This window comes from Castor canadensis, chromosome 13 (genome assembly GCF_047511655.1).
Source record: "Castor canadensis chromosome 13, mCasCan1.hap1v2, whole genome shotgun sequence".
In the NCBI taxonomy this organism is placed as follows: Eukaryota; Metazoa; Chordata; class Mammalia; order Rodentia; family Castoridae; genus Castor; species Castor canadensis.
In genome coordinates, this window is record NC_133398.1 from 12,232,100 (window position 1) to 12,250,788 (window position 18,689).

An 18,689-nucleotide genomic window follows, 5' to 3' on the forward strand; every position below is an offset into this window, starting at 1 on the left:
CTAACGGCCTCATTTTGGAAGCCAACAGTTCATCACTTTAGAAGGAAATCACTAGGTCAAGTCCACACTCAAGGGGACAAGGACATGAAGCCAAGGAGGCAAGGGTCTTTGGGATCTGTATCATTGTAGCCAATCAGGAGGTAGAAACCATCCAGTGGGTTATATGTGAGAAAGTTTAATATAAGGAGTCATTAAACTAATGAAGGAGTTACTATAAGATAAAAGGAAACTGCATATAGCCCACTGTGGTATAGAGAGGGTACCCATGGACAAACTTGGAAAGAGGTCCTCTCCCAAGGCTGGGGTTCAAGTCTTTCTGGAGAAGGTGTTGTTCACCCCATTGGACAGGATAGATTTGCTGGCAAGCAGAAAGCTACTTTCCAGGTTGAAGGTGAGGTGCACCAACCTGCAGAGGGAATTGGCACCAGTGCAAACAAGATGTTTTTGGAAGCTGGGGAAGGCGGTGAGGGGGAAGTGGCTGCAGGAAGCCTTCAAGTCACCAGTTTCCATTTTGCGAGAGCTATGGAAGAATTACTGGTAGGCCAAAGCAAGGTTGCAGTGTTAACTGCATCTGCTAGATGCGTTGCTTGGGAAGTGCTCTACTGGATGTCCTCACATTCATATCACTGAGCTACTATGCAGCTGCTGGAAACCAGGAATCCCCCTCTAGTGCTCTCTACTGAGGAACTTACTGTGCTCACTGCAGAGGAGATGCCTCAATGGACTCTGTCCACTATTGCAAAGCCTAGATTGAAGAAAGAATTGGGAACGAGGGGCAATAAGTTCAGAAGCTTGCTGCTATAGCTCTGTACCTATTAAGGAAATGAATTTATTATGGAAAACCTCCCCACAAAGAAAATGCCAGGCCTAGCTGGTTTCAGAAGTAAATTCTATTGAACATTTAGGGAGAAATAATTCCAATTTTGCGGAAGATCTTCAAAAGTGGAGGAGGAGGGAACTTCCAAGTAGTTTTATTAGGCCAATGTAACCCTGATACCAAAGCCAGACAAAAACATCAAAAGAATTCAGGTTAACATCCCTTATGAACACTGATGCAAAACTCATAATGATATATCTGTATATTTGTATTCATACAAAGTATAGCACTTCAATTCCAAAATAGGGTTTATTTCAGAAATTCAAAGTTGGGTTAGAATTTGAAAGTGTGTAATTGATCATTTTAATTTATATTCTGTTCTTACAAGGTCTCTTACAATTTAATGGAGCTACAATCTGGTTGGCTTGTAGAGATTAAAAATATACTTTTGCATAAATATACTTTTAAATATTTCTTAAAAGAAGAAATTTTAATTCTTAAGTGTGTGGGCTATTTAAACAAAAAATACAAAGCTATGAAAACAAATAACTTTCCTAACTTTCTCAGATGCTTTAGTTAGAACTGCTAAAAATTTTAGTTGTTTTAAGAAAATCCAACATCTAAGGAAATTTTCACTCAAAAATTAAAGCTCATAATAAAGATACCACTTTAAGGTTGTCAATTCTAATTTCTAAGTAAGAAAGACATTCAATTACAGCAAACTGAACTCCCTCCCTCCCAAAAGAAAGGAAGTGAGAAAGAGAAAGGGGAAAAAAGGGGTGGAGGGGGAAGACAAGACGGACACATTGGTTATCTCAAACAGTCCTCATAATGCCTGGTATCATTCAAAACCATCTCTAGACCTTTAATACAGTCATGCGTCTGTATATGGAATATGTTGTGGGAAACACAATGTTAGGGGATTTTATCATGCAATTATAGAGTATACTTACACAAACTAGAAGGCTATGATGTCACTAGGCAATGTAATTTTTAGGGACTACCATAGTATATAGAGTAAATTATTGATCAAAATGTCATTATTTGGCACATGACTAAGATAATAAAAATAGCCTAAGAGACAAGGATGAATTTGCTCTAAATTTACAAAAATATTGCTAGAAAAAATTTTCATAAGAATCTTGATGGAAAACTAAATCTTGTTTCATCTCTATAATAATATGGAAAAACTAAGACTATGAAGCAGTCAAGAAGCATATGGAGAAAGCCATCTGTAATTAAGCAAAGTCAGCTATCAATCATGCAAGTCAGCTTGAAAGTGGGTCTCTTGCCCCACCCCAGTTGAGACTTTAGATGAGACTTCAGCTGTAACCAACTGTTGACTGCAACATCATGAGGGACCTTGAGCTAGAAGGATCTAGCTAAGAAAGCCGTGAACAGATTTCTGACCCACATAAACTGTGAGATAACAAATGTTATTTTATATCACTGGTGCTGGAGTAATTTGTTTTAACGAAACAAACACAGTTACGTATATTGCTTGGAACTGTAAATAAACCTGTCTTTTGGGTTTAAAAAATAAAATATGGGATCCATAATATAATACAATATGCCCCCACTATTTCTCATACATTTGTATAGGAATTATTGCATGATTTTAAAACTCAAAACTAAATTTAGACAGTAACTAGTACCTAGTGAGACATCCCCAAGACTACATTTCTCATGTACTTACATGGTCTTATAACATCAAAATGTGACCTGTAGCATGGACATGTTTTCCAAGTATTTAAAGTAAATCTTTCAATTGCTCACATTTTATTAAGAGCCCACACGGAAATTTACCAGGGGATACCAAGACACTGTATTTTACTGAATTGTGCTAGGATTTCTAAATGCTTTCCACTCAAAATGTGTAATCCCTAATTTTTCTCTGTGACCCAAAAATATGCAAAGGAGTCAAATGTTAGTCACAATAGCCCAACTGACTAATATAAATTCATTTATCAAAAAAATCCTAGGGCTGGGATGTAGCTCAGTGGTACAGCGCTTGCCTAGCATGTGTGAGGCCCTGGGTTCGATCCCAGCACCAAAAAAGACAAAAAAAAAAAAAAGAAATCCTAAATAATAGTCCACTTTTTACTCACCAGCCAAGATGAAATCCATTAAAAAGCTAATTCATCTTTTTAAATGACACTGTTTTAAAGCAGTTTTAGGTTCACAGAAAAATTGAGCAGGAAGTAGATTTGCTATATTCCCTTCTTCCCTTAATGCCAATCTTTCCCCTTCTTAATTTCCTGCAGTAGGATGTTACATTTGTTACACTTGATGAATGTGCATCAAGTACATTGACACATTATCACCCAAAACCTACTGTTAATATCTGGGTTCACTCTAGTGTATATTCTGTGGGTTTTGATAAATGTATAGTATATTTTTCCACCATTATGGTATCTTATGGAATAGTCTCATTCTCCTAAAAATTCTGTGTTCTTCCTCCCTCCCTTTTACTCCATGGCAATCACTTATCTTTTTACCTCCAGAATGTTACATAGTTGCACTCATACAGTGCACACCCACTCCAGATCAACTTCTTTCCTGCAGTAATATGCATTTAAATCTCCTCCACATCCTTTCATGGCCTGGCAGCACATTTTGTTTCAGCAGTGAATAATGTTCCAGTTTTCCCGATGTGCCATAGTTTATCCATTCACCTACTCAAGGCCATCTTGGTTGCTTCCAAGTTTTGGCAGTTATGAATAAAGTTGATAGAAATGTGCATGTGTGCAGGAGGCATATTATGTGGATATAAATTTCCAATTCTTTTGGGTAAATTACAGGGATTATAATTGCTGGAGTATATGATAAGTTATATTTGGTTTTATAAGAAATTTCCAAACTATCTCCAAAGGAACTGTACGATTTTGTATTCCCATCAGCAATGAATGAGAGTTCCTTTTCTTTTCTCCATATCCTTGCCAGTGTTTTGGATTTTGGCCATTCTAGTAAGTGTATAGTGGTATCTTGTTTTTTTTTTTTTTTTTTTTTCTGATGGTACTGGGTTTGAACTTGGGGCTTCACACTTGCCAAGTGCTCTACCACTTAAGCCACGCCACCATCTCTTTTTGCTCTGGTTATTTTGAAGATAGGATTTCACTTTCAGCTTAGGCTGACCTAGACTACAATTCTCTTATTTTACATTTCCCACTGTCAGTGGGATGACAGATTGTGTACCGCCATGCCCAGCCTTTTTCCATTGAGATGAGGTCTTGCAAACTTTTTGCCCAGGCTGGCCTCCAGCCACCGATCCTAGCCACCCATGCTGGTAGGATGACAGGTGCACACCACCACACCCAGCTATTGGTTGAGATGAGGTCTTGCAAATTCTCTGTCTGGGCTGGCCTCAAACACCTTCCTCTGGATTTCAGCCTCCCAAGTAGTTAGAATTACAGGTGTTAGCTACTAGTGCCTGGTGTACTGGCATCTCATTTTTTTTAAGATATATTTTTATACATGTATCATTTCTTTACTAAAGATAAATAATTTTAAAAGCATTGTGAAATTGATCCTTAGCAGTTATTCTCTTAGTTAGGAAGTCATATAAAAATTATGTACAAAATAATTTCAGATTTTATCAAAATACTTATGCACATACTTTTTTGTACTTTTCTGTGTGATGTTCAGACACTTAAATGTTGCCATAGTGCCATTATCCAAAATGAACATACAATTGATACTCCTAGATCAGGAGTGATGCCCTCATGGTCAAATGTACTTGAAATAGTTGTTATGACTCCAAACTGGGTGTTATGGCTAATTTTTTACTTTTGGTGCTGGGGTTTGAACCCAGGGCCTTGCACTTGGTGAGCATGTGCTCTGTCATTGTGCTACAACCGAGCTTCAAAAGTGGGTGGTGTGTTGGCTAATTTTATGTACAACTTGACTGGGACATGGGTACTCATATATTTGGTCAAATATTCTGGGTGTGGCTATCAGTGTTTTGGATGAGATTAACATCTGCATCACTTGTTAGACTGAGTAAAGCAGATTGCTCTCCCCAGTGTGGGTAGCCTTATTCAATCAATGAAGGCCTGAGACTGGTGGGACACATATTCACATATTTAGCATGTGCAAGGCCCTGGAATTAATACCCAGGCTTCCCCCCACCCCCTTACCAAATAAGAACAGGAAAAAAAGAGGCTGAGTAAGAGAGAATTCCTCTCTCTGTGTCTATCTTTGCATTAGACATTGGTTGTCTCCTGCCTTGGCACTTAGATTCACTCTCAGAACTGAACTATATCACTCGTGCTCCTCAATCTCCAGCTTGCTACGTGTAGATCTTGGGATATCTCAGCCTTCACAATCAACCATAATCACATGAGACAATTCCCTATTATCTATCTATCTGTCTGTCTGTCTTGTCTATCTCCTATTGGTTCTATCTGGAGAATCCTGACCAATGCAGTGAGAAATTGAAATTTTTAACAAGGAAAATGTCATAGAGTTGGCTCAGTCAAGGTAGAGGTTCTAACAATATGCATAAACAACCTGTTCCATATACTGCATGGTTAAATTCTCCTGCTTTTCTGGAGAATCCATAAACAACTATCATTGCTTTCTTTGACAACTGCAGCCAGCCATCTCAAGGACAGACTGCCTGAACTGACTGCTTTGCAACCTGCCAGCTAGTCAGTTTCCCTCTAGAAAAGGAAACATGGCTTATTGTAGTTTCTCAACTTTCCACTTCCCACCTTTTTTATAAATCCGTTAAACATTTTTTCTACCTTTGTTGACAATCACCTATTGACTCTTCTTCATGAGTATGAAGAACATCTGTCTGCATAAAATTTACCACCTCTATGTTATTCTTTGACAAGATAAGTATTGTAACAAGAAAAGGTTACAAAAGACTTAACCTGGAGCATTACACTCTTTAGAGGTGAGGAAGCAGAGAGGTTATTGAGGGCATCAATGAAGTTGGAGGAAACTAGGACAAAGCAGTGTTCTGAAAACCAAAGAAGAAAAGGTTCACAGAAGGAGTAGATATTAACTGTCACATGCTCGCCAATGGTTCAGTAAGAGCAGGCCTGAGAATCGACCAACTTGGAAGGCTATGGTTATTTTCACACACATTGTTTCAGTGAATTGGTGGTAATAAAGGCTGAATTTTATTTCAGTGGGTTAAGGAGAGAATAGAGGAGAGGATAAACAGAACTGGTTTGGGTATTGATACAAGAAGGATCAGAAAAATGAGTGTAGCTGGAAGAGATGGGAGGAATGACGTGAGAGTTTACATTTTTTTCAAAAATTAATTTTAAGAACAGAGAATGCCTTTAGATAATTAAAATTTACATATAAAAACTCTCCCTTCTACTCCTGATTCCCATTTGCTTTGCAAAGGTAACTTTTATTTCTTGTATTATCTTCATTGCTTTCTTTATGCACATCTAGTAAATACTGCTTGTCTCCATTTTTATGTGAAGGCAGATGAATAATACATACTGTCCTATTTATTTAATTAAATTAATTAATTGTTTTGAGATGGAGTCTTGCTATGTTGCCCAAGATAGTCTTGAACTTGTGGTCTAAAACAATCCTTCCACTTCACTCTACCAAGTAGTTGGGACTACAGGTATGCACCTCCATACTTGACAGCTTTATCATTATTTTTAAAACTAAACAAAATACCCACACAAGTATATCTATAAGATGAATTTCTAGAAGTGGAATGGATGGATTAAAAGGTATATTTTTTGCAGTACTGGTAGATGTTTCTCTATTGCCATCCATAAGAGTTGAATCAATTTATACTACTGAACAGGCATTTCTTCCACACAATCTTGCTGAGTGGGATCCAATTTTTAGACTTAGAATAATGTGAAAGGTGGAAATAACACCTTGGAGTATTTTAAAAGATGGGGATTATGAAAGCTTATTAATATGCTGTAGAAAGAAAGCCTGATAATACAGTGGGGAAAGGAGCTAATTTCAGGAGCAGAGTTCTTTACTAGCTCAAGGAAGGGGATCCCTGCATCCATTATTTATTTAACAGGTTTATATGCAGGGGAGTCTTGGTGCATTTTGGGGGTTGAATCAAGAGCAAGGCTCTTCTGAATGATTTTATTTTTCAGGTGAAATAAGATTCAAGGTCATTTGAGCCAAAGAAGTGAAGATGTTGAAAATTTGAGAGAAGATACATGAATTGCTTCTCTTAAGAGTGGGAGAGGAACCTGCCCAGGGAAATGTAGGCTTGGTGGTCTGCACCCAAGGCTCCCTCAAGGATTTACTGCACTAAATTAAAGTGAACCTGAAGGACCACGAACTGCCACGGTGAAGACCTTTCCATTATGGAGAACTGAGTAAAAGCAAAATCAAAACCAAAGCATTTATCAAGCATTCACTTAACAAATATTCATAGCAACTCTGTGCAGAGGTACTCTTGCTGAGTGCTGGCTGTGCCACTTAAAGCAAATCACAAACAAAAAGAATACTGTGCATAAAAAGCTGATTGAGCTAAGGTACTCACTCTGCAAACACAAATACAAAAAGTCACCTAAGATCTCTCTAAATGAATTATTTAAAATTCTGTTGGGCTGGGGGAGTGCTTTCTGACTCTGAGACCCTGAACAAATAATTCTCAGAAAAATAATGCACATATAAAAATTTGCAGACACTCTCAGGTGTGTCCTACAAACACAAATTAAGAACCCCCTTTAAGTTAAGAAGTCTACCTATTTTAAAGTGCTGTCATTCTAGCTTATTTATATAATTCAATTTGCACAAATCTGCCCCCCTCCCCGCTTTCAATATGAGGTTTGAACTCAGGACTTTACACTAACTCACCAGGTGAGTTAGTAGAGCTATGCCCAACCCTTTTTTGCTTTTAGCTATTTTTTGGATAGGGTCTTCCGCACATTGCCCTGGCCGGCCTCAAACCGCTGTCCTCCCTCATAGCTGGGATTACAGATCTGAGCCACCATACCCAACCTGCACAAAGCTTTTTTTTTTTTTTTTTTTTTTGCGGTATTGAGTTTGAACTCAGAGCTTCGCGCTTGCTAGGCAGGCACTCCACCACTTGAGCCATGCCTTCAGCCAGAGCACGAAGTTTCGTTAATGTGCAATTCATAGTTGACTTTTATAACTTCAACAAAGAAGTTTCAGAATTTTAAATCACTTTAGGTTTAACAAAATGTTGCAAACACAGGATAGCGTTCCCCTATGCTTTTCATTTAAAATTTCCCAAGGCTACCAATCTTACATCACCACAGAGCAATTACTGAAACTAGCTGATTCAATACTATTTAATTAATATTAGTTAACATATTTCTTAGTTGTCTCATTCATATCTTTTTCCCGTCCAAGAGTCCAAATCAGTATTTCACATAGCGTTTAGTTGTCACGTGCCTGGCTTTTTGTTTGTTTTTTAGTTTTAATTTCTGTATTTAAAGGCTTGTGTATTCTTGGACAAATTAATGTCTTGGGGTCAGTTTTCCGTTTTAACAGACGTGATGTGAAGAACCAATTAAAAATATATTTAGAATGGTTTTGGAAACTTCGAAATGAAATAAATTTTTCTTATTGCTCAAAGTTGGGAACGCATAGTTCAAAGTTTTTTTATTTAAAGCAAAATAAAAATAAAGGAAACCGGTAACGTTGTCGAAATGTTTTGTCCCACCGTAGGACCTGTAGCCCCTCCCCCTGCCGCCGGAACCAGAAGCGTCTTTTGATTGGGCAGCGTGGGTCACCATCACGCCGGAAGGCAGCCTCATTGGTCCGCGCAGTCGGGACTCTGCTGGCTTTTCTCTTCAGCACTCAGGGCACCGGCCCTCTCGATCTTCCTGTAAGTGAGCGTTTCCTTTTTCTGGTGCCGCAGCTGCTAGCCTAGAGCGATCTAGACCGAGCAAAGCCGGGTAACTGCACTAGGGTCAGCCAGGAAGAAGCGGCAGGCACAGACACGAGCAGAAGCGTGGCTGGCGAGCCTGGGTAAAACTGCCTTGTTTCCGGGCCCTCTCGACCCTCACGCGACTTCCCCGTCCCCCTTTTCTGATGGTGCCCACCATCCCCAGGGTTTCGCAGGATCTCCTTAAGGCTCCACCCTCCCCTCCGCTGCCTTTCCGGTCCGCTACTCCCCTTTGCTCCCCTTAGCGGGCTCCGCCCTGAGAACACTCCTCTTAGCAGCCCCGCCTCCTCACGCTCGCCCCTTCTCTGGCCCCACCCGCTCCCTCACTGGCCCCGCCTCCTCCTGCTCCTCTTTGGGGCTTCGCCCTCCTCACCGGCCCCGCCTCCTCGCAGGCCTCTCCGCTTGTCCCACCCTTCTCCGCTGGCCCCGCCTCCCCGCGCTCGCCGCTCCGCTGGCTGCGCCCTCGAGCTCCTCAGCAGCATGGTCTCCGCGCGTGGGCCTCACTGCTGGTCCTGGGTTGGCATTTCTAGCTGGCTCTGTGCTGGTCTCTGCTCTCAGCGGCAGCACATCTATGTTTCCCGCCACTTCCTGTCCTCACAGAGCATACTTCCTGTTCCCTGCTGCCTATGAATTCCCGTGGCCATTCCTGGTACCTCCAGGTTCCTTAAGTGTGGTTCTACTCTGTAGCACCTGTATTCTTCTCTTGATTACCCTTACCTTCTTTGCACCATGTTCTCCAGCTTGACTGTCCAGGTTGCCTATTGTGCTGGGTGGAGATGGGATTAGATGTGGTCAAGAGCCCCCCGCCCCTTGGAAGAGTCACATTGTAATGGAGTGTAACAGGCCCTGTGATCAGCCTTTCATGAAGACAGCATAGTGTTGAAATGTTTAGAGGAGGGAGTACTAGAGTCTTTTCTTTTTCCATTCCTAATGGATCATCATGCCTGTAAGGGGCTCAATTGCACTTTCCCACCAAATGTCCCTGCTTCTGATGCAGAACCCTAGCCCTAAGTGTGATCCTTCAAACATTTGGTTATTCTTAAAATCTTGGCATAAACCTTGTTTTGGTTGGTCAGACTTAGTTTGGCTTCAGAGACAGGAATAATTGATTTAAGCTAGCATCAAACATTTATTTTTTGTTTTTCAAGACAGGGTCTCACTATGTAGCTGAGGCTGCTCTAGAAATTCACTGTGTAACCCAGGCTGGCCTCAAACTGGCAATTCTCCTGTCTCTGCCTCCTGAGGATTGTGCCATCTCACTTAGACACTTCCTCCCTCTCTCTCTCCCCGCCTGCCTCCCTCCCCTTCCCCCACCTTCCTTTCTCTCTCTCTTTCCCTCCCTCCCTCCCTTCATCCTTCCTCCGTCAGTCTTTCCCTTCCTCCTTTCCTCCTTCCCTTCCTTCCTTTTTCTTTCTTTGGTACTGGGGATTGAACCCTGGGCTTTATCCATGCTAGGGAAATGATCTACCACTTGAGTCATGCCCCCAGCCCAGCATCATACTCTTGATGGTTTCTTTTGGAATTTTTCCTGAGGATTCTTCCTCAATTTTTCAGTTAACTAGTAGTCTTAGTTCATAGGAAAACTACAAGTAGGCATAGATAAAACTGCCAGTGCACTCGTACAAGTGTACATTATTCAGAAGATAGTAACTCATTCCTCAGGCTCCCAGAGTCAGGCATCCCTAGATCTGTTACCAGCTCCTCCATTTGTTGCAAAGCTTGGCAAACAACATTTCCTTATCTGAGCCCCAGTTTTACTTTTCTATAAAGAGAGTATGGTAAACTCTGCCATGCATGGCTATGAGATTTGTTGAAATTCTACTTACGAAAACACTTTTAGTTTCCTATAAATTATAGGATCTCAGCACAAGTGAGCCACCTGTGCTTTGGATTTCTGTTTTTCTTGCTCAAGCCAGCAAGTAACCTGATATGTTGCCTTCTCTCAGGCACCATGACCACCCTGGATGACAAGTTGCTGGGGGAGAAACTTCAGTACTACTACAGCACCAGTGAGGATGAGGACAGTGACCATGAAGACAGGGAAGAAGGCAGGGGTCCTCTGGCCAGCAGTTCCATGCCTGCCGAGGCTGAGCTGGCAGGTGAAGGCATCTCAGTTAATACAGGTACTGGATGACTCTGAGCTATGGGAATTGCTTTAAAAATATATGCTTTAAGTGTGTTTCAGTTAGAATTCTCTTTCTCTCATCTCATTAATACCAGTCCAGGGTCATCATTTCATTGTGTGTGCCTCTAGGCTTTTCACTGCACAATGCAAATGTATATGCATAGCAGCATGGTAATGAACAGACTTTGAATCCTGCTTCTCATATTAATACCTTTTGATATCCCATAAATTGTAGCTATAAGTTTATTGGTAGTATGAATTACTAGAATTGCATATTTATACTTTTACCTTTTTTTGTTGTTGTTGGTTTTGGAGATTGAACCCAGGGTCTTGAGTGTGATAGGCAAGTACTCTACCAATGAGCTATAGTCCCAGTCCACTTTTACATTTTAATATAGTCAAATTGCTATCAATTGACATGGCACTAATTTATAGTTTAATAAGCTGTATGATATTTTTCTTTACACTTTTCCTCCTACTGTGTTATCAAATTTTTTGATTTTTGCCATCCTGGTAGATGGCAAATAGTTAGGGATTGGGGGTGGGTGTCTCACTGTGTTACTCAGGCTGGCCTTAAACTCCAGAGCTCAAGCAATCCTTCCTATCCTTCCTAGTAGGTGGGACTACTGACCTGTGCTGCTGTGCCTGGTTTGTTATTTTTTTTAACCTAATATATTTGAAGTCTCTTTCATGACAAGAAACATAGAACTTCTCATTTTCCCCAAATGTTCCTTATTTTCCTTTGAGTAAATGAATTATAATTTATTAAACTAATTTCCTGATGTTGGACCTTAGCTTGACCTTTTAATTACTGCAAACTGTGCTGACTGCAGTGTGCTTCATTGTGTGTAGACCACTCTGCCCCTGTGGCAGAGTATACAGAGGCTCTACACTAGCCATGCAGTAGATAGAGCAAGCTTCAGACTGATGTGAGCTCCTACAGATGTGAACTGCTCCACAATTCCTTGCCTGTTCTTGGTCACATCCATGTTTACTCTGCTCAGGTCCCAAAGGTGTTATCAATGACTGGCGCCGCTTCAAACAATTGGAGACAGAGCAGAGGGAGGAGCAGTGCCGAGAGATGGAGAGGCTGATCAAGAAGCTGTCTATGACCTGCAGGTCTCATCTAGATGAAGAGGAGGAACAACAGAAACAGAACAACCTCCAGGAGAAGATCAGTGGGAAGGTAATTGGCAGCACCCAGGCTTTTCTCAGAAGCTGCCCTGGCTACTAGAATTGGCCTTAATGATTCAGGAGGTGGAGGTGGTTGGATTCGGCCTCTGAGAAGTGCAGAGCAAAGTAGAGATCCGTCATAATTCAGACACATCCAAGTTTGATCTCAACTCTGCAATTGTTGGAAAATCTCTGGCTTTTCATTGGTTAAATGAGATCAGTAACACCTACCCCCAGGACTGTGTGGATAAAATGCCCAACAAAGGCACTGGCCTAATGAAGGTGTTGAATGAATGTTAGTTTCCTGTCTTTTATTGAAGTCTTGTTTTAGGCCAGAAATAATCCTCGGAAGGGGGTGGTGTCATCCCAAGTTTATAGATGATGAGAGTGATGATTAGAAGGAAAAATGAAGTTCATCCCTTAATGCTAGTTGGAGCTAAAATTCTCACTCAGATTTTCCTGGTCTTTTCACAATGTTGCCCTGTTTCATCTGAAGCCCATTCATGAGGATTTAGTCTGTAGCAGCATTACAGTAGAAGCAAATTGATACTTTATAAGATACTTGGAACCAGGTCCCTGGCACCCCCTTTCTTTCTCAATATTATAAGGACTCTTATCCCCATGCTGTGGAAAAATGTATAGGAGTACCTGAGATCAGTTAGCTATGGCTCAAAGCTAAAATATCAGTCAGGATCAGGGAGCAGATAAAAACATTAAGCCAAGAGTCCTTTACCTTGGCTGGGAGGATGATTTCATGGCACAGTTGGGGAAAGACTTGTAACAGGTCAGATGGAGTCACTCTGGTAGGCCTGGATAGAGTGGAGAGTTATTTGATGGGAAGATTAGTAATAAGTAAAACAGTGAATGCTGAATGGTGCTGGTTACTTATGACACAGTAATGATCTAGTGTTCTGATCTGTGTGGTTCCAGTTCCCACCCTCATCTGTGTAAATTTAGGCAGAGTGAAGATTTATAACAGAAGCAGAGATGTCTTGCTACTCCAGGGCAGGAGAAAGAAGACATCTTTGTCATGTAAACTGACTGCAGGGCAGGGTACCTACTGCTTGTAGCTGCTTCCTGGTATTGAGGGGAAAGACCAGAATGAAGTAAAAGTCACATGACCACATGGATCAGACTTGAGAGAGGCTTGCTCTGTCTTGCTGGGTTGCCTGAAGTAGAACAGAACTAGAAGTGCCAGAAATAGGAGAGTGGTCAAGTAAAATATGACATAACATTTTATAAAAGTACTTGGAAATATGAGGAAATACTTATATATTATTATTAACATTAGCTAAGAGGCAAAAGCAGGTTAATGGTACATTCTCAGCTGCTGCTATTATATAAGCAAAAACTACTCCAGCATGTTGACTAGTAATAAAAAGAAAAATAGCGGTACATGCTTATAATCATAGCATTCAGGAGGCTGAGGCAGGATCGTGAGTTTGAGAACAGCCTGGCCCTTGACAAGGTCCAGACCAGCTTGGGCTACATAGCAAGACCCTATCTCAGAAAAAAATAAAATAAGTTTTTAGAGATTGTATGTGACTCTATGTGTGTGTGTGTGTTTGCAGGGGCGTCGCAGGGATTATGAGTGTTCTATCATCTGGTATTGGGGATTGAACTGTGGGCCTTGCACATGCCAGGCAAGTGCTCCATCATTGAGCTACATCCCCAGCCTGTGAGTGCTGTTTTTGAAGTTCCTTAATGTCTTGTGATCTTTTCAATAACAACAACAAACAAACACCTAGTGAATAAAATAATACCTTATCAAAACTAACAAAAAGAAAATAGATCAATGAAGTAATATTAATCTAATACTGCTTATTTGGATTGGGAGGCAATATGAGTGTTTAAAATCATATTGGGTGATTAAAATCTAGTTTTGGTGTTTAAAATCTAGTTTGAGGCCTTTTGTTATACTTAAAATTTGTATGAACTTGTGCAAACAATGTAAAATCTTAGGGTAAAAATCCCCAGTTGTAAAATGGGGGTTATTGAAGTCCTTTCCTTATGGGGTTATCATGAGGTATCAGTGAGAGCCAGGCACTGTAGTGAGGGCCATATGGTCCCAGCTACTTGATCTGGAGGATCACTTGAGTTCAGGAGTTTGTGACCAGATGGGGCCACATAGTGAGAACTTGTCTCAGAAATGGATGGATGGATGGATGCATGGATGGATGGATAGATAGATAGATAAGACAGATAGATAGATAGATAAAAGCTGTGAGGTACAATGCACATACGGTGTTTAGTGTGATGCCTCATGTCTTATAAACACATGGCGCACATTGACATTTGTCACAAGTGTTCGGTATGTGTCTTTGTGTTCACCTGCTGGCCCTCCTGCAGATGAATCTAAAGGAGTTTGCTATGATGAATGAGGACCAGGACGATGAAGAGTTTCTGCAGCAGTACCGGAAGCAGAGGATGGAAGAAATGCGGCAGCAGTTACATAAGGGGCCCCAATTCAGGCGGGTTTTTGAAATCTCCAGTGGAGAAGGGTTTTTAGATATGATTGATAAAGAACAGAGAAGCACCCTCATCATGGTCCATATTTATGAGGATGGCATTCCGGGGACTGAAGCCATGAATGGCTGCATGATCTGCCTTGCCACAGAGTATCCAGCTGTCAAATTCTGCAGGGTGAAGAGCTCAGTTATTGGGGCCAGCAGTCGGTTTACCCGAAATGCCCTTCCTGCCCTGCTTATCTACAAGGGGGGCGAATTGATTGGCAATTTTGTTCGTGTCACTGACCAGCTGGGAGAGGATTTCTTTGCTGTGGACTTGGAAGCTTTTCTACAGGAGTTTGGATTACTTCCAGAAAAGGAAGTCTTGGTGCTGACATCTGTGCGTAACTCTGCCACCTGTCACAGTGAGGACAGCGATCTGGAAATAGATTGAACTGATAATCTAGTTGCATAGATTTCTCATTGTTTAGTCTGGAAGACACATGTCTGTGTTTATTTTTGTTCCTTCCTGTATCTACTAGCTTTTCAGCTGTTCTTTGTAGTCCCTTTTAATATGTGGAAAGTCAAGAAATGCTTAGATTAAATCAGAATGCTGAATCACCTTGCAGCTAGCAAACAAAGTGACTTAAAATTATATAAACAGGAAGCCAGGCTTTTGACTCCTTTACTTGAGATTCTCTAGTATGACATTTCTGTTACTGTTTTCAGTCAATATTTACACAGCATCCTAAAGGCAGTGTCCTGGAATTGTCTTCTGATGACATCAGAGGTCTCTGCAAGGTCTGAGAGTAGCATTCCCTAGTTAGTGTGTTATGTACAATGTAATCAATGTAATCAGATGATTGTAAATTATATTTACTTTTAATCAGATCTGTAGCCCTACAAAGCAGTTACATTATTTTTTCTCTAGATGTTCTTCTTCACCAGGGTCTTGTTTAAAGGTTCTAGGCAGAGTTGGGGATACAGCTTAGTGGTAGAGCACTTGCCTAGCATGTAGAGGGCTCTAAATTTGATCCCCAGCACTTGTAAAATACAAAAACTAAGGTTCCAGATGATGCCTGCTGCCCTGTCAGGAGTGATAGCCTCTATTTCTGGAGTCAGTGTTCCTTCCACTCCAGCATTATGCCATCTGAGACAGGAGGATTGATTTATGCTGACTGTCCTCCTGATATTGAAAGACAACCATCTTATTGACCCAAATCTTAGAGCTGGGATGGAACTGGAAAGCTTGTTAAATGATCTTTCAGTGCTCCTGCTTGTTGCTGTGTGTCTATTTAACAAGGTAACTTTTTGGGATTTTTAAAAAAGCTTTTTTTGCATATTGGAAAAATATTCATATTTAGTAGAATAAAACAAAATGCAGATGCCAAAACCTAATCTAATATTACCACCTAAAGTAAAATACTAATAATGTTTTGATGTATTTCTTACCAAGGTGTTTTATATGTATCTATAGGCATTTTGTTTGTTTTTAAACAAAGCATTGGGATCATTCTGAACATACTGTTTTATAGTATGGTCAGCTAATAATGTATAAGATTTTTTTCATATTGTTAAATACTCTTATATAACATTTTTAAAATGACTGTTGATAATCCAGTGTATAGATGTGCTATTATTTGCTTGGTGATTGTCTTAGAAAGATAGCAAACACTTTTTTTTTAAATTATGAAAGTAATAGATATTCATTGTAGAACATGTAATAAACATTTTTAAACTAAAAAGAAATTTAAAAAGCCATATAATTCTACTAACCAAAATTAATCCTCATTATAATTTTTGCAGGTATCTCTAGTGTTTTTTGTGTGTATTTATAATAATGGTTGTCAATTGAGTTTTTTCCTTTCATTTCTTATTTACAATGTATATGCTAGGATCAGGGAAAAATGTAATCTTGAATTACATTTTAGCTTTAGAATTTACGTCTTTGGTTTTCTTGACTGTTTGGGACTGACTGCAGCAGTCTTGAAAATACCTGTTGTGTTTAATAAACAAAAAAGAACGTGCGTGGTTTTTCTGACTGAGGAAGCTCATTGCAGAAAGTGTGGAGAGTATAGGGCATCATGAGAAGCAAAGACAGCCATTGTCAATGTTCTGGTCATGGGGCGAGGAGGAACCCATATACACTGTTGCTGGCAGTGTACGTTAGGATAGCCACTATGGAAAGCAGTATGATGGGTCCTCAAAAAACTAAAAGTGGAGCTACCATATGATCTAGCTATTCCATTCCTGGGTATATACCTGAAGGAATCAAGTCAGCACACCCATGTTAATAGCAACACTATTTACAATAGCCAAGTTACGGAATCAGGCTAGGGGCTCTTCAATGGATGACTAGAGAAACAAAATGTGATGTATATGCACAGTGGAGTATTTATTCAGCCATAAAGAAGAATGAAGTTATGTCATTTGTAGGAAAATGGATGGAACTAAAACTTATGTTAAGTAAAATAAGTATTGCATGTTTTCTATGTGGAATCTAGAAAAAGCAACAAAATAATGAAAGTAGAAAGGGGCCTAGTTGGGAAAATGAAAGGGATTAGGGGAATGGGGTGGATAAGTGAGGGTAGTAGGAGGTGTGAATATGATCAAAGTATGTGTATGAATGAAATCTATTATTTTTTTACAATTAATATACACTAATAAAATGGGAGAATCCATATATATATATATATATATATATATATATATATATACATATTATTTTTTATTTTTTGATGAGATGGGTTTGAACTCAGGGCTTTGCACTTTCAAAGCAGGTACTCTACCCACTTGAGCCATACCTCCAGTACATTTTACTCCGGTCATTTTGAAGATGGGGGGTGTCTCTTGAACTATCTAACCAGTCTGGCCTCGAACCGCAATCCACCTGAACCCTCAGCCTCCCAAGTAGCTAGGATTACGGTGTGAGCCACTGGCCCCTGGTTAGGAGATATATATTAACAGAGTCATCACAAGGATTTGGCTTATGCAATTGAGATTGGTTAGCCAAGACCAGAATCTGTAAGGGCAGGCTGGGCTTCTTCATGAAAATCTCTATTCTGCTTTTAAGGCCTTTCAACAGATTAAATCAGGGCCACTTTTATTTTCTAGAATAATCCTCTTTCCTAAAGTCACTACCTGTGAGCTTTAATTACATCTTCAAAACATCTTCACAGGAACACCTGTGAATAGTGGGAAATTGTAGCCTACCCAAGTAGACATATAAAACTGAACACCATACTATAGGTGCTCCTCAATTTAAGAAGGGAGATTGCATCCTGAAAAGCTCATTGTAATTGCAGCTGTAAGTAAAAAGTTAATTCAATACACCTAACCCACCAATCATCATAGTTTAGCAAGTGTACGATAGATACTATGGATACACCCTGTGATCTCTTGGCTGACTGGGAGCTGAGACCTGCCCTGCTGTCCAGCATCATATCCCTTATTGTTAGCCCAGGAAAAGATAAAAAATTCAAAAGAGAAGTGTGCTTTCTACCGAATGCATATTACTTTTGCAAAATCATGAAGTCAAAGAATGCTGGTGTAGTGGCTCAACTGGTAGAGCACCTGCCTAGCAAGTGTGAGATCCTGAGTTCAAACCCCAGTACTGCCAAACATAAATAAATAAAGTCAAAGAGTTGTAAGTTGAACATTGGGGTCTTTACTGAAAGTTAAGTTTTTAATTCCAATGTATTCAGATTTATCAGTTTTTTCTTTGTTTTTTGTTACCATGTTTTAAATCGTTTCTTTGTTCATATCTACAAACAAATTCTCTTACATTTGTGTTCTTCAGTGTTTCTTGTTTTGAACTTTATAACTATGAAGTGCTTTACCTACATTTTTCACCTCTAGGTAGTTCTGAGGTGAGGCCCAAGTTTGAAAATCTCTGACTTAAGGATTAATAGGGAGTGTGTGTGTGTGTGTGTGTGTGTGTGTGTTGCTGTGGGTTAGGAAAGAGTTAGGGAAGGAGCTGAAACTGGGTAACTCTTGGCTCACTTCACTTCTCTTCCTCTTTATTTTATGAGATTCTCCTTTTTAGCCATAAAATTGGGGAACAGAAGGAGAAACTAGTATTTGTTGATCACAAAACTGTCCCAGTGGCTTTTCAGATTTTGCTTTCCTCTGGAATGAAAGTCCTACAAAAGCCTGGGTTTTGTTTTCATCTGTGTGTGTGGTAAGGACTTAGACTCTCAAAATAAAATGAAAATTTCCAGCTTTTTCAGCAAGATGCTAAACTCCATACCTCAGTTTTCTCATTTG

At 40.0% G+C, this 18,689-nt stretch overlaps 1 protein-coding gene across 2 annotated transcripts; it reads left to right on the forward strand.

Annotated features, from left to right (window-relative positions):
- The first annotated feature begins 8,487 nt into the window (after positions 1–8,487).
- On the forward strand, positions 8,488–16,450 carry Pdcl (phosducin like). Of its 2 annotated transcripts, none has more exons than XM_074051071.1 (4): positions 8,488–8,618; positions 10,625–10,801; positions 11,808–11,989; positions 14,326–16,450. In XM_074051071.1, the coding sequence occupies exons 2-4, from the start codon at positions 10,630–10,632 to the stop codon at positions 14,875–14,877; spliced, it is 906 nt and encodes a 301-aa protein (XP_073907172.1). In that variant the 5' UTR covers positions 8,488–8,618; positions 10,625–10,629; the 3' UTR covers positions 14,878–16,450. The 2 variants fall into 2 exon arrangements, with proteins under 2 accessions (XP_073907172.1, XP_073907173.1); XM_074051072.1 differs by having other exon boundaries at positions 8,559–8,761.
- Positions 16,451–18,689: the final 2,239 nt, after the last annotated feature.